The sequence below is a fragment of the Rousettus aegyptiacus genome, unplaced genomic scaffold (assembly GCF_014176215.1).
Source record: "Rousettus aegyptiacus isolate mRouAeg1 unplaced genomic scaffold, mRouAeg1.p scaffold_m13_p_4, whole genome shotgun sequence".
Classification (NCBI taxonomy): domain Eukaryota; kingdom Metazoa; phylum Chordata; class Mammalia; order Chiroptera; family Pteropodidae; genus Rousettus; species Rousettus aegyptiacus.
The window spans coordinates 148347687-148363768 of NW_023416307.1; the positions used below are offsets into that span (position 1 = coordinate 148347687).

Consider the following 16082-nt stretch of genomic DNA (forward strand, 5'->3'; position numbering starts at 1 on the left):
TTATCAAACTTTTCTGTCAAAAGACTCAACTTACAGAGTTGCCAAAGCATCACCTTCCCGTATCACATGACCAAGTTAACTTTCCTTGGTGCTTCAGACGTAGAGGCGCCAAACTTGAGATTCCAAGTACAGGAGAGCCCTAGAAGGGCATTAGAAAAGCAGGTTCCGGTGGCTTGTTTCTGTTTGAGGATGGGAGATGCTGGTGCATGAGCACTTATTAGCAAGTTATCTCAGATGCAGGCCGCTGAAATACTTCTTAGACTGCCCTATTTGAATCGTGTGATATTTCTTTAAAAGAGGACTGACTGATTTGAATAGACGGCTTGGTGTTCGTCACAACAATAAGGCTCAAACTTCTAGAGAGCTGAGAGCCTCTTTGTTTCCATTTCAGAACCATCTTTAGGCCAGGCATCATCCTCATCTCCTAGAGGGAGCCAGAATGGTTCATTAGTTGCCCACACTTTTTGGAGATGATGTTCAAACCGAGATAGATCCTTTAGCTCCGTGGATGGAGAGTATGCTGCAGGGGGCTGCTGCCCGCCAGACCAGGCCGAAAGCTATGGCTCTGCCTCAGCACTTGGTAGCTTGCCATTTGTCTTAGTAAGAAGTTACCTTGGAATGAATCCCTGGGGACAGATGAGGCCCAGGAAAACCTGGTTGGATTGAAATCTATAATCTTACCTCTGGGTCTTTTAAAATAAATACTTCTTAAATATTTAGAGTCAGAGCAAAATCTAAGATGAATATATATATTTTTTATTGCTGCCTGTCCAGGCCATTTGGGGGATCAGAATACCAGCTAGATGACTGACTGGGTGGCAGGCAGTAGGCAGGAGTCCCTAACAGCTACAGCTTTTATTTATTCATGTAATACCTTCTTAATGGACCACACTGTGCTATAGAGGAAGGACAGTGACTATACAGTCTCACAAAGCACATGTGTGCAAGGCGTTATTTTGAACACAAATTTCGAAATTTTTCATAATAAAGTGAATTAACATATTTGAGGACAAGAAAGAGACCTTAGAAAATAAAACTGTAACTCACTTAAATTGTTTTTAAATGTAATAGAAGGGCCAGAAAACAAAATCAGGAAGTTTCCAGAAGGTAAAAGGAAAAGGCAAAGAGATAGGAAATAGAGGCAAAATAATAAATAAGAATTTTAAATGGCACGTCTAGGAGTTTCAGTATCTAATAGGAGTTTCAGGACGAAGGAACAGAGGAAACATAGGAAAGGAAGTTATCAAAGAAATAATAAAAGAAACATTTCAGAATTGAAGGTCAAAACAGTTTAGATTGAAAGGTGCTTTAAATCTGGAGCCCAGTACACTGATTGAAAAGAAAATTACCCGTACCTAGGCATATTATCATTGACATTTAAAATCCAGAAAAATTCAAATATAAGTACACAGAAAATTAAGCAAATGAAATAAAGAAGAAAGTGTTGATTCCAAGGGAAAAAATTGTACAAAGAATAAAAATGAGTAAACTTGGCCCTTTGGTGAACAGTTCTTTATTCAAATAATATAAGGGAAGGGGAAATGTGGTAAGTGGTATAAAAGAGCTTAAATATAAACTATTATAACAAGATGTTAATAGATGAAGGATAAATAGATAAACAAAGAAATGGCAATATTGACATCTTATTTGGTAAAAAAGCTAAAAGCATTGAAAGTGTTTACTTCAAGGTACTATTTTTTATTTCAGTAGTTTTGAGCAATTTGATTTAAACCATGTGATTGTTCTGACAAAAATGAAAATTAATTGAAAAATACTATGAAAGGTCAAAAGTTTGACCATCAATTGGGAAACTCAAGCTCGCATCATCTATAAAGCTTTTGCTACCACCAGTGTAGGGGATGGGAGCACACAACCCAAGTCTTGATCAGATTTAGGCTGTCTCCAGGTTCCTTGTCACAAGATATCCTCCCTGTCCTTTTGCTGGCGACTTGGCTATCCCCTGCCAGAGCCAAGCCAAGTATCAGATGAAGTTGTAAGGCTGAGCAGGGGTGCATGCCTCATAACGGAGGGCGGGAGGGAGGAAAGAAGGAAGGAAGGAAGGTATAAAAGAAGAAAGGAAGGAAGAGAGGAAGGAAGGAAGGAGAAAATCCCCTTCATAAGTAAATTTAGAAAGCAGCTTGCCACTTTGCTATTGAGACAGCTTCAGAAATTCTATCTGAAATGCACCAGCCGGCTGAATATGGCATCGGATGTCACTTCTTTACCATCCGAAGCTTGCCACTGTGACTCAACAGTGTATCTCTAGGCTGTCCCCAGGAAGCAGAGTTAGCCAGTGGGCACACCAGGCTATCCCATTCCCACCCCTGCTCCAGGTTGGAGTTGGGGTGTGGTACTAAAGCTTCCGACCCAGTGATCCATACAGAGAACACGGAACGAACCAGATTTCCCTTCATCCCCACCCCTCCCCCAGGGAGCGACGACCTCTCCAGCCATCATCACTGCTGACTAGAGGTCAGCCTTATCATACATCTGGAGCCTCCTTCAGTGCAGGCTAATCCATGTCTGGGCTCACTGAGTCTGGTTAGAATTGGACCGCTCAAATAGTGGTGAAATTCAGGCAGCCATTCGCTTCTCTGTGTCCTGCTTCTGTTGTCCAGCGCGGTCTGAAAGAAATGACTGAACAGGAAAGAGTCTTTCTACTCCTACACACAGGTGTGCAGGGCACCAAGCCAGTTCCAAGCTAGGACACAGCTGTTTGTATAGACTGGTCTCCATTAAAGCTGCTCTGTTCCAGGCTGAGAATGCCATTTTATAGTGGAAACTATTGTACCAAACTTCTAGTTGGGGAGGATCATTACGCGCCTTCAATTAGTTGTGATTTAACCCATTTATAGAAGGGTTTTCCTTCAAAAAGGATCTTTCTTTTATTTTTTAGGTAGCGAGCCATTTTTAAAAATCTTTTTTGTTTCTTCTACAAGCATGTTTAGTACATGCTTATAACAGATTGAAACAATACAAAAGAAAAAGCATAGTATATATGTATGTAGTACAACTTTGTACATCACATATATGTACATGCATATATAACATGTATATGTACACACATGTATTTCACAAACAACTATGACTACACGTATATAGTTATTATTCAACAAAAATGAGATCTGACCTATGAAATGCAACCTGTTTGTCTGTTGACATATTACAGACATCTTTTCATACATAGATCAGCCTTGTTCTTAGGAATAGTCATGGGAGGGGGAGCTTAGATTTATTTTTTAATTTTTGTATTTTGTCCTCCATCTGCAGCATTTGATGTTAGGTTAGCAGATTGTTGCAGAAGTAATCATCCAATTATGGATATTTTCAACTTCTGATGTTAATTAAGGCAGTCATTCCCATTAAAAGGTGTGGAGGAAGGCTAGGATGATTCATCAGTGGTAGGTATTTAATTTCCTTAAACCATATTTGCATATGTTGGTTCACAGAGCTCCTCCTCGTTAAAGGAATATGTCATAGTTTTTGCAGAGCATCTTCCCATAGCATCAGCAATCATTCTTTTTAGAAACATAAGAATGATTTCAATCGCATGTGTACACATCGGTTTTATGTAGGTCGTGGACTCATCCTTTAGATACATTATTAATTCCTCTGGCAAGAATAGTATCATCTTATCCGTGAGAAATGTCACCAGGATATGCATTAGCAATTGCATGGGTATACCTTTTAGAAGTGAAATGATCAAATCTTTGGAAAACACAAGAAATATCTGTTTGCTTCAGACTCAGCTGCATTCAGAAATGGTAACACTTCGCTGAGCCAGGATCTTAATTTATAGAGGTAACTGAATAGCTGTATGAAGAGGCCAATGCCACTGAAAAAAACACTTAAAGTACTCACACCCCTAAAAAGGAGAGGCACTGCATGCCATGTAGGGACCTGGCAGGAGTCAGGAATATTCTTTCTACAGATGCATCTTGATTTATCTGAGTTCCCTGATGATCGTTTGGATTCTCCCAGACTTTTGATATTAATGTTAGTGCTGTAGTAACACCCTTAACTCTGAAATCAGGCAGCCTTAGTTCAGATTCCAGATCATCCATTTACTTAATTTGTGAGCTTTAGCAAGTTATTCGAACTCTCTGATCTGTAAAGTGAGGATAAAATTGTCTTCACAGTGTCCCTATGAAAGAAAAAAAAGGCTAAATGAGATAATATATACATATAATGCACATAGCGTATTATAATAATGATAACTAACATGTATTGAGTACTTGCTGTCAGCCAGGTAAACACATGTGTTAGCCTGCTAACATATTTTTTAATAACTGTAAAGGCAAGTACAACATCGTTATTATTAAAATGACATTAGCTATTCCTGTGCATTTACTCCTCCAGGTAGATTTTTCAATCAACTTTCCACCTACCTCCCATCAGTATGACAAGTTTTTTTTTCCTTAATCCAGTTGGAATTTTGAAGGGTGTCTCTCTACTCTTGAAGGTTGCCAGAATAGACATACTCTTGAACTTAAATCCAAGAGAACTGGATGCTCTCGTGGTATCCTTCCAAAGCCACATGATCATGGGAAGTTCATTTAAATGCTCTGAGCGACTGTAGCTTCCTCACCTGTAAAAAGGGAGGGATGACCCTTATGAGAGGAGGGGGATGGAAGAAAGCAGCGCCCGCCACTAAATAAACGTGTTTACTTCTGGGGCAAGTATTGTTTACTTTATCTTCTGGTCCTTTGTCATCACCACCATTTTCAGTGGCATCTCGAAGATGATCGTCAGACAAAAGAGTCTGTGTTAGAGCGAGAGCAGCAGTAAAGGAGCAGGATGAAGTTTAAGGCCCCCGCTTCCTGTGCAAGACGAGCTGAACGTTTACGACCAGTGAAGATTAGCCAAAAGGGAGGAAAGGGAACTGGGACAAACATAGACCATTCCATTGTGCCGGCATGTGCCACCAACCATGGAGTGGACTTCCTGTTGCAGGACACAGCTGACCTTTGGAGAGTCACTGTCTGGGTGAGGCTGCTTTTTAACAGGACAAAACACAGCTGTTGTTTAGATGTCAGAGGCTAGTTAATAACTATGTTTGGCAGTCAGCTTGGGATGTTAACAGTTTGGAAAAACAGTCTGCTTCTAGGTTTAAGGAAGGCCAGTGTGAAGGGAATCTTTGTTTTGTGCGACCAACAGGTTGTTTGCTAATCCTTCTTTGAGCAAAAATTAACACTTAGCAGCAACATTAAAAAGTATTAAGGGAACTCATAAAGTCAGAGCAGATGTGCGGGAGAAGGTCACACTTCCAGAGTTCTCTCGGGAACTATTTCTGGACTAACAAGTCCAACAAATGTATTAATTCAAGTTGAGATTTCTAATGCAAATATTGACTCAGTCTCAACTTTGGCAGTTAATTCTCCAACTTGAATATGTTCTTTCAGGATACTGTTGCCTATCTGTTTTCTTTTCTCATGCCTAATAGTTCGCCCACCCTTCATTTTGAACTCTTGGGTGAGTCTTAAATGGTCAGTTCAGCATCCTTTCTCTAGGTCTGAAAGATGCTCAGAGGAATGAACGTAACTATTCCTTCATTTTCCTAGAGTATAATTGTGTAAAAGAAAGAGAAGACTAGACAGATGCTTTAACTCAGAAAATCTTGACAGAAAGTAAATGACTCCCAGTCTTAGATCAGATTATATAAAAATAACTACATACCCACTATTCAATATTAAAGGAAAACTGAGGACAGCTTTGTCGGTCTCCCCCCCACCCCCACCCTGCCCATTCACAGTATATTTTAATTACTGTTAACTTTAAAACGTGTGTGTTAAAGTTTCTCTGAATTGGTGGCAAACTTCTGCATGGATACGTTTTAGGATAAAATTAAAAGTTTTAACTAAAAACATAAGAAATGTAATATATATTTATTTTGCCTTCATTCTTAGAGGATATTTTCACTGGATATAGAATTCTGGGTTGAAGTCTTTTTTCCCCCAGATGCTGTTATACCTTCTTGCTCCCTTGGTTTCTGATGACAAGTCAGTGGTCACTGGAATCATTATTACCTGTATGTAATGTATCATTTTTCTCTCTCTGCTTTCAAGATTTTAGTCTTTTTATCTTTAGTTTTCTTTGTATTTATCCTGCTCAGAGTTCCTTGAGATTCTCGAATCTATCAGTTTAGATTTTATACCAGATTTGAAGAATTTCCAGCCATTATTTCTTCAATTTTTTTTTATTCCATTCTCTCCTTTTGAAGCCATAATTATGTAAACTCATGGTAGATTGTTTATGATAGCCAAAAGGTCTAAGATTCTGTTCAGTTTTTTTTTTACAGTTTTTTTTTTCCTTCAGTTCTTCAAGATTGGATATTTCTGTTGGTCTGTCATGAAGTTCGCTGACTCTTTCCTATATTATCTCAATTCTGTTAAGCTCATCCAATGATTTTTTTTTTAAGTTTTGTACATTGTATTTTTATTAGCTCTAGAACTTCCATTTGGTTCTCTCTTATCATTTCTATTTCTCTGCCAAGGTTTCCTACCTATTTCACATATTCTTTTATGCCATCGAGCATCTTTATAATAGTTGCCTAAAAATTTTTAACAGCTAATTGCAATATCTGGGTTGTCTTGGGATTGCACTTGGGATCCCTCTATTTTCTTAAGGATACCTTGCATTTTCCTGTTTGTTTGTTTAATAATTTTTATTGTATTTTGAACATTTTACTATTATATTATGGAGACTCTGAATTCTTCCCTTCTGAAGATGTTTATTTGGGAGCAGGGTGAGTTGTTTATCTTGGGTTTTGCTCAAGCCAGCGATCAGCTTGGTTGAACTAACACCACACTCTGTGCCTCCAGCAGCACCTCCATTCTTGGCTCAGTTAATTTTTCTTTAGCTGGGTTGGTTAGAGGCAGCTTATGCGTGCAACGGTTCAGGAGTCAGCCAGAATTCTAGGCAGATTTTTTTTATGCATAAGGCTCTTTGTTTCTGACTCTATACCTTCTGGGACTCCCTCTTCACTTTCCAGTGGCGGCTGTTGTCCTGAAATCTGCCCACCAGGGACACATGCTTTCTATTGGAATTATGGCCACTCAACATGGCACTTAGTGCAGCCTGCCACCAGGCTAAATGCTGTAAAATTGAGAAACACATCTAGATGTTTTTCCTTCTTCAAGTTGTCAACCCTCCTCCAAAATCTACCTACTTTTTGTCTTTGTACAGTGCCTTTAGTTGTTTGTTTGTTTGTTTGTTTGTTTTTGCCTAGAGTTAGTTTATCATTGCTTTTTCAGGAGAATCAGTCTAGGAGGAGGTTACTTGGCCATACTAAAAGTGAAACCAAAAGCATACTTTATATCTATAAATAGATAAAGACATGGAACTTGAAAACTTCTAAAGGAAACTTAGTTTTGGGGTCTTAGTAAACAACACTACTGTGAACACCCAAATAAGCAGCATAGTTCATCGTGCACTTCAGCATATTAGTGAGACACCAAAAACTTCTTTGTTATATCTTTTAGTCAGAGCTTTTTATATTATATTAGCCAAGTAAAAGTTGCCATGCAACAACATATGTACCAATTCACAGAATTAAAGGGAGGAGCAAAAAATTCCTCAATTAGAGATTTTTCTATCATCAGTAATTGATAGAACAGTTACACACACGCGTAGAAATCGATAAAGACATAGGTTAAGACATAAATCGAATTGATCTTTAGAGAATATTACATTCTGGAACAACAAGATACACATTCTTTTCAAATGCACATAGTATGTTTACCAAGTTGGCCATACTGGACCATAAAACCAGTCTCCATAAAGTTTAAAAACTCGAAGTATTTTGAGAATATGGTACATCTGACCACAAGGGAATTAACTTAGAAATCAATAATGGAAATATATCTTGGGAAACCCCAAATATTTAGAAATTCAACAACACTCGTAATTAATCTGCGGTTCAAAGAAGAAATCACAAGGGTATTAGAAAATATTTTTAATGAAATGATAATTGAAAAACAACCTCAAAATGTGCAGGGTACAAGTAAAACAGTGTTTAAAGGACATTTTTTTAAAAAACAGAAAGGTCCTGAGTGTGCTGTCCCGTTGAACTTTCTGTGATGATGCAAATGTTCTGTATCTGTGTTGCCCCGTCTGGTAGCCACTAGGTATGTATGGCTACCAAGTACTTGAAACGTGGCCAGTGCAACTAAGGAATTGAATTTTTAATTTATTTAATTTAAATAAATTTGGATACCGTCACGTAGTTCATCAGCTACCACATCAGACAGCACTTTGGACCGAAGTCTGTCATTTCTTATAAAACTAAATAAATATGCACATCTGTTGACTCAGTGATTCTACCCATAGTTATTTACACAAGAGAAAAGGAAATATATGTTGACAAATAAACTCATGTAAAGCCTAGGTGCCCCCATCAATAAGAAAATGGATAAACAAGCAGTGCTAGATTCATACAATGGAATACTATTCAGCAATATTGAGGAAATTACTGGTACATGCAGCAATATATATGGAACTTAAAGACATGCCAAGTGAAAAAAAGTCTTCCACAAAAAGAATGTATACTATACGATTTCATTGATCTGAAATTCTAGAACAGGTAAAACCTATTCTATGGTGGGGTGGGGGGAAACAGTGGTTGCCTATGGTGGAGTAAGGGTTTTTTTTTTTTTTATTCAGGTGTATATATTTGTCTAAACTCAGTGAAAGTACACTTAAAAGAGTTGAGCACTTCATTACATGTAAATTTTACCTCAAAAGAAAAAATTAATATTCAACGGTAGTTAATGACAGGCATGCTGAATTATTTAGAAGTAGAATGATATCTGCAGTTTACTTTGAAATGCATCAAAAAGATTAGATGGACTTAGGGACGGATAGAAGTATGGATATGTGTCTAGCTGTGCAATAAAGCAAGTATGGTAAAAGGTTAATGGCAGAATCTAGGCGATCGGAAGCACACTGCGTTATATATCTGAAAATATTTATAATAAAGCGTTGGGGGTTGAGGACTGTGCTTTTAGTTCCACGTACACAGAGTTACCGAAATACGGTTAGTTGAGCCTTCATTGGGATCTGCTTTTATAGACAAGGAAAATGTGTTACGAACACAGTTGTTCCCAGTTTCTTGAAAGCTGCTGTAAGCAAAGGACTGTGGAATAATTAATACGAATCGAGCTGCCCTCTGGAAACTTGCAGTCTAATGAAGGATAGAAAACAAATATACAAATAATAAAGTGCAGTACATTCTCTCATAGAGGTATGGACAAGCCGATGTGGTTGTTCAGAGTGAGAGCATATTAGGTGAACGAACCACGGAGGCTGCCTGGAGGAGGGGATATTTTAGATACCAGCAGGACAGCGGGCTTCAACAGGGGAGACGGTATCCCAGGTTCACAAAGGATGGAGCCTGTGCAGATGTTTAGAGAAATGTGAAATAAAGCTAGAAAGGTGTGGCTACGGCCTTGAAAACCAGGCTTGGGTTTTATTTAGTGGGTAGATAGAAGACATTGCGTCTTTGGACAGGGGAGGAAGATGAATGCTTCAACGTAAGTGTTGCTTATTGGTATCTAGAGAGGCAGGAAGCCCAGATGGGAGCCCCGCCTCGACTTGCTGTGAGGCCTTATTGCAATCATGCAACCCTGAAGGTGGTGGACCCAGGCCCAGGCTTTAACTTGAAGGAGTTAGAGTAGTTGATCTCCAGGGTCCTTCCAATAGCATTCTCTAGTCAGATGGCTGCTCGAAAACCTCGTTGCTCAGATTAGATATTTTCTCTTGCAATGTTATTTTGCTCTAGTCGCCAACTCTTTCTTTATAAAGTCTGGATTATACCGCTTAAATATATTACAGATTCCATGTTCTGGGTGTCAGAGCTCATGAATTGTCACTGTGTGGTATTGTTGTTTTTCAGAGTTGTAATATTTCAAACGGTTGAACTTTTACATTGTGAAAAAAAGAACTCCGTCATGCTAGATGGGGGTCCTAAGGGAAGCCTTACAAGGCTCATCTCACGTGGGGTCTCGGATCAGAGCTGCTTCATAAGAGTGAAGGATGTGCCCCCAGGCCCAGGCCCCCATAAAGGGAGGAAAATGCTTTTCTCTGCTGGGAGCTGACGGGTGCCACATCAGAGACTCTTTTTCCATTTTAAAAATATTTCACTGAAATGTGCTCTTTCAGTGTTAGCAAACAGCATATTTTAAAGACATATCCTGTCCAAATAATAAAAACTACATCACAACTTCTGTCATTAACACACTTTCCCCTTCCGTCTACGTATTTAGAAAGATTTCTCTTATGGCTGTAAAAGGAACTATAGACATCTTAGAAATACAGAAGAGTGTAGAGACAAACAAACAAACAAAAAATCATCCATAATACCACAATTTAAAGATGTTAACCACTGTTGGCTTTCTAAGATTCTTCTTCTTGCCTCTTTAATTTCAGTTGCATATGTATGCGCATAAATGTCATAAGCGGATCTTGGGAAACATGCCACGAGTATAGTTTAACATGCCGGCTATTTGTCACAGAAGTGCGTTCCCGCGTTAGAAACTCTTCACGTCATGTTCAGTGACTACAGAACATTCATTCCGTTTTGTGGGCACAGCGTCACTTTTTAAGCCCGTGACCCCTTCGCCCTGAGAATACTTGCTGGCAGTGCGTGCGGCCGCAGCCTTTACCCCGAGATAACTCGCGGATTACAGCCCGAACCTCACCCCCAGAGTTTGCCACGAAATATCTCGCTTTTATTATTATTTTCGCGTCGCTCTCGTATGATAGACTTTGGAAACGAATGACGTCGTTCTATTTATAGCATGCTGTTTTTAGTAGCGGTATTTCCATTTACAAAATATAGCCATTCTCGATCGCTGAAAATGTCAAATCCTAGAAAACGTAGCATTCCTAAGCGTGATGTTAACACCGTTCTAAGACAGTTGTTAGCCGGAGATTCATTTGATGAATCTGATTTGTGTGGACATTTCTGTTACATTAGGATTAGAGACAAGTTCTGTTTAGACATAACTCCAAGAACAGTTTTAATATCTTAGTTTCCCATTGAAAACAAATCAGATTTGCTTTAGCCTCAAAGAGCATGTTTATGTAAAATTAAATTGATGCGGGCACCGAGCTGCACTTTGTTTTCCTAAACGGGAAATGGTTAACTAGTACCTCACACGAGCCATTTAGATGTTCCCAGCGTTCCATTGCAGAAGTGGCGGTATCCGTTGTTTCGGGAGATGCGCTCCTCTGTCTAGAGATGGAGGAGAAATGTGTGAGTTTGCCGGGGCGCCTAGTGCCCCTAACTGAGCCCGGGTAGCCCTCTTCCCAGGGCCTCTCTCTGGCTTTTTGTACATGCCTCACAGGAACCTGGGTCCAGGCCAAAGGAACAGGGAGGGAGTCTGAGATCCACCGATTATGCCAGGGGTCACTTTGTGTCTGTGCTGCTCTTCCCAGAGGTCAAGCGGGCTCAGGGAGTGAGAGTTTATCTCAGTGGACAACCCCTCTGCACCCAATAGCCCTGTTAGGGCAGAAGACCTAGCCTTTCCTGACTCTTTCTTCCTTAGAGAGACACCTCTTTCTGGGTCCCAGTTTGTCTGTGGTCTCCTAAAACAGAGGGGCTTTAAGGGGCGTGGCCTAAAAATAATGGTAATAACAGTGGCCAATATTTAGTGGGCATTTGCTATGATGAGTCAAGTGCTGCTTAGCATACAGCATCTTGTTTAAATTGCAGACCTCTTGTCCTAAGAGCTAATAGTATTGTCCTGGGAAAACAAGCAAGGTGACCTCTAGAGTTGTACAGACCTCAGTTCGAGTCCCAGCTTCACCATTTACCAGCAGCTCTGTGACTTAGGTGTATCAGCTAGAAATGCATTCAGCTGCAAAACTGAGAAAACCCACCCAGGAGTGGCTTAAACAAGTAGGTGGTTATTTTTCTGACGTTATGAGTTCAGGGTTCATACCGTGTCATGAGGGACTCAGTCTCCTATCTTCCTACCTGTACTGTCCTTGGCACGTGGCCTTCATCCTCCTGGTTCCAAGATGGCTGCCGCATTGTGAGATCTCATCCTGACTGATCCGGGCAGGAAGAAGGGGGCAGGGGACAGGTCCTACGTCAGAAAAGCAAAAGCTTTTTTTGAAACTCTCAGCTTATGTCTCACTGGACAGACTTTGTCACGTGACCACCTAGCTGTGAGGGACTCTGTGGGAAAAGTCGCAGCTGGGCACATTGCCGTCCCTGAGGAAATCAGGGTTCTATTAGAAAGGGAGACAAGGGAATGTTTGAGGGGTAAGCAGCCATCGGTGTCTGTATCAGCAAGTCACTTAATCTCTTTGAAGCTCAATTATTCCTCCAGTGATAATTCCTCCCTCTTCTAGTTAGGCTCTTTCAGCTTACAGGAGCTACGCCCTGCTTGCTACAGAGGACAGGTGCTCCTCGTGAAGATCCCCCGGGGACAAGGGCAAACTCAGTACATTCACCATGGGTTTCTGTCCTTCCCCGCAGGCTGGTTATTGGCTCCTCATCCATCAGGACATACCAGGAGCTCTGGGGACCACTGTCCCACTATCACATTAGAATAGGGCGTTAATGGCTCCCTGCCCCAGGGAGGCCTCCGGGAGTAGGAAGCTGGTCCCTCTGCCCACTCTCTCTTGCTTCCACTCCTCTCTCCGCTGTCCCACCCCAGCTGCTGTCTCTGCGACCGCTGCTGCATCTTACATCCAAACCCCCCAAAGAGACGGCGCCTTGGGTTGGTGAGTCACTGCTCAGTGAAGAACATCAATCCCAGTCAAGGCAGCCTGAGGCCAGGCTGCCCGGGGGTGGCCTTTGTCTTTTAGCCACAGGACGCGTTGCGGCTTCTTTCTTCAACAGAGAGCTGTGGCTGTGACAAGTGCTAGTGGATCCCTCGTCCTAGCCAGGACCCCACCTCAGAGAGTCCCAGGTGCCTCATTTCGTACCACTCCGGGGGTCACCATTCATCATGAAACCCATGCAGGAAACACCATTCCCCTGAGGTTGAGCAGCAGGTCCTGGGTTGGCCCCGCTGGTTGTTGGAGGCTGTTGGAGACGGTGGTGAACTTACTGTTTTCTCATTGTTAAGAGAACCAACCAGCGGCCTGGCCCACTGTTACGCTAACATGAGGGCTCGGTGGAGAGTGTGGGCTCTATGAAAAAATGAAGAGAGGACTTGGGAAACGGCAGCCAGTTTGATTGCCGACATTCCTGAGGAGGACCTTGTCATTCAACGAGGAAGCTGCTGGTAGCTACATCCTTCTCCATCTCAAGCTGCTGAGAGGTGAAGGGCAGCTGTTAGGATAAACGAGGGAATGTGTGTGCACATACTTGGAGATGATGACTCACTGGAGAGGCCTCCTTGTTATTATCACAGCTGCTGCAAAACAGCTTCGAGCCCCGAGGTATAAGGGTATAAGGCTGCCTTTGGAGGTAGGGGCGGGAGTGGGGGGAGTTGTTGCATTTGTGCGGGAAGGGGACATGAGGATTGATGATTAAGGCCTCTGCGTTTCCTCAGTAGGGGTTTTAGGTAATTTGTGTAATTCTTGATAGAGACAGCGGGAGAGAGAGAGAAAGGGAAAGAGAGAAAGAGAAAGAGAAACAACACACATCTGGGCCCTTAGGGTCAACAAGAGCCAGGCAAAGATGGCCTTGTTATCGTGAGGGTCATCGCACAGCCGTCCAGGTGAACAGTCAGCAAAGGCTGTGTCATGCCTCCGCCGGTCAGGTCGGGCTGCGTGTTGGCTTCATTGTACGCCAAGCGCGAGCTCGGAGCCTCGGGAGGAAGCCCAGTAGCCCCTCTTCTCTTGTCCACCCTGCGTTTGTTCTCTTCCCCAGGGAAGCTACGGCGGGTCAGGGTGCTGCCACTCCTGGGGCAGAGTTCCTGCCAAGTCCACACGCAGTTGCTCCTGGCTGGCGCCAGGTCCCCAGGCCAGCCTTGCACCACCGCTGTGTCTGCTGGCTAGCTGGTTGACTCAGACAGCACGTGCATGGGCCATCACAGAGTAACTGGGCTCTACCTCCTTCGCGAGATCCCCGCCACACACTCCTGTAGCCTCAGGACTTCCCTCTCAGCCTGTGTGGGGCTGCAGGGCTGTGCAGTAAATCTCCTTAACATGAAGAATTCTGGAGAATAAAGTCAGCCCCAGGGCTGTCTGTCCGGCAGACCGCCGGCAGAGCAAACTCTTCACTGACACTTTGAACTGGATTCTGTGGCATTTGCCTCGTTAGCAGAGACAAAAGCCAGATTGCTGAGCAGAGCCAAGCTGGCTATGGTTCCTGTTTTTGGTTGTTTGGCAGTAATTTCTTTTGGGGGAGGGTCCTTCCTTGGCCCCCTTTTGTGCACCCACGAGGAGTGGTACCTCTCTATCCAGCTTCAGAGGAAAGGACCCGCCCCAGTGGGCAGGACATCCAGGGCCCGAATCTCGCCCAAGCTGAGAAAGGTCCTCGCAGTGTGAAACGCTGTGCGGAGGGAGAACTGGCTCCAGGGGTGACTCACTGAGACAGAATGGGAGCGTGGGGAGCCCCTTAGGGGCAAGCGGTCCCCTCCCACCCCCTGGCCAGAGCTCCGCCCCACCGGGCTCCCAAGGATCGGCACCTGTGGATACCAGACTCTGAGGCGAGGCACCTGGAGCGTCACAGCGCCCTGGTCGTGGTGCTGAGCCTGCAGCTCTCTCTCTCCTCAGCCTTTTCTTTCCTGGAGAACACATGTCTCCTGCCATGAGTCCCTTTCCTTCCCACATGTCCAGGGCACATTTCCCTGCTGCTGAATCATGCAGACCTGGCCCCAAACTCTACTACTTCCTTCTCCACGTTCTCTGATCTGGGAAAGTAGTTTGTCTGCCCAACCTCACATCTTGACTGTGGTTTTACAACAGCCTCCTAATGAGGCTTCCTGCCTCTGGGTTTCATCATCGTGATCCCGTACCATACCTTTTTCCAGCATAACTTGCCAAAATACGATGTCGTCTAATCACTGCTCTGTTCTGAAGTGTTCAGTGTCTCACCTCTGCCTCCGAGAGACAGAAGAAGAAGGTGGGAGAAGCTTCCTCTGCGATTTGGTCCCCACCTGCCTCTCTGAGTCTTCGTTCCGCCTACGGCTTCAAACTCGGGGACTCAGGAAACGTTGAGAGACAGAATGAATGAATATAAAAATCGGGAAGCCACACAAGGGTTCTCTGGTGTTTTTATGTTGCGTTTATAGAGCTATCATGCTAACATCTGCATGAGATTAGTCATTGATAGTCTTTTCGTGGTTGTCTTGAGAAAAGACTGTCATCCAAAGAATTTAGAAGCCTGTCTTACTTTATATAGGGGGCAAGGTTTATAGGATATATAAGGAAATTGAGAGTCAGATAACATTTCGATCTTCCATTTTTAATTTGTAGATCAGAGAGTGCCTACAAAAGGGATCTCAGTAATTTGCCTTTTTTTTTTTTTTTTTAAGCCAGCCAGTTCCACTGTCGACTTTAAAAAATGCTTGGAAGAACATGTGATTTCTAAAATATCCTGGAGGATTTTTCCAGGCCCGGGCCACTCTTGGGTCAATGCACAGTTGCTATTTCTGCATGTAAGGAGAGTGGGAGGGTACTCCGCCAGTTCACCGAAGGCCAGGGGCCTGGCTGGGAACCGGGAGGTTGGCTGGAAGGACTTTCTTGTGCCACAGCTGAGGGCCAGAGCAGAACCACACACATGTCCTCCTCCCCGGTCTGTGTGTGCGTGGGTGCACCTGCTGCAAAATGTTTTCATTCTGAGCTGGTAAGACCTCTCCTGTCAAAGGTGTAACATACAGGTATGAGCAAAGTTGGCATTTTGAGTGTAGCTCCGGGGGAGAAGGGGGCGGTTATACCAGTAAAGGGTAGTGTTAGAATATACATACCATGAGAATAAACAATTTCCAGGTGATTCGAAGTCCTGTTATTTTTCAAGATTTGAGTCATGCTTATGGGGAAAGAAATCCTCGGGTCAAATGGAGCGTAGAGGAGTGCGGACTGGCTCCCAGGGACTGAGTTCCCAGCCCAGCTTTGCAGCTCATCTTCTGAGATTCAGGGCCAGGCCTTTTCCCCAGAGGTACAGCACCTTTCAAGGTAGG

The 16082-nt window shown here is 42.9% G+C and overlaps 1 protein-coding gene across 4 annotated transcripts in view; it reads left to right on the forward strand.

The window, feature by feature from the left end:
* Positions 1 to 16082, forward strand: part of CTDSPL (CTD small phosphatase like) — a 108671-nt gene that overhangs the window by 23919 nt on the left and 68670 nt on the right. For 2 of the 4 annotated variants that reach the window (XM_036219885.1, XM_036219887.1), the window contains exon 1: positions 12152 to 16077. The exons of the other annotated variants lie outside the window; for them this stretch is intronic. In XM_036219885.1, coding sequence (XP_036075778.1) covers positions 15960 to 16077 — 118 coding nt within the window. In that variant the 5' untranslated portion in view covers positions 12152 to 15959. Of the gene's footprint in view, positions 1 to 12151; positions 16078 to 16082 lie in introns of those variants that run through there. 4 annotated transcript variants of the gene reach the window in all.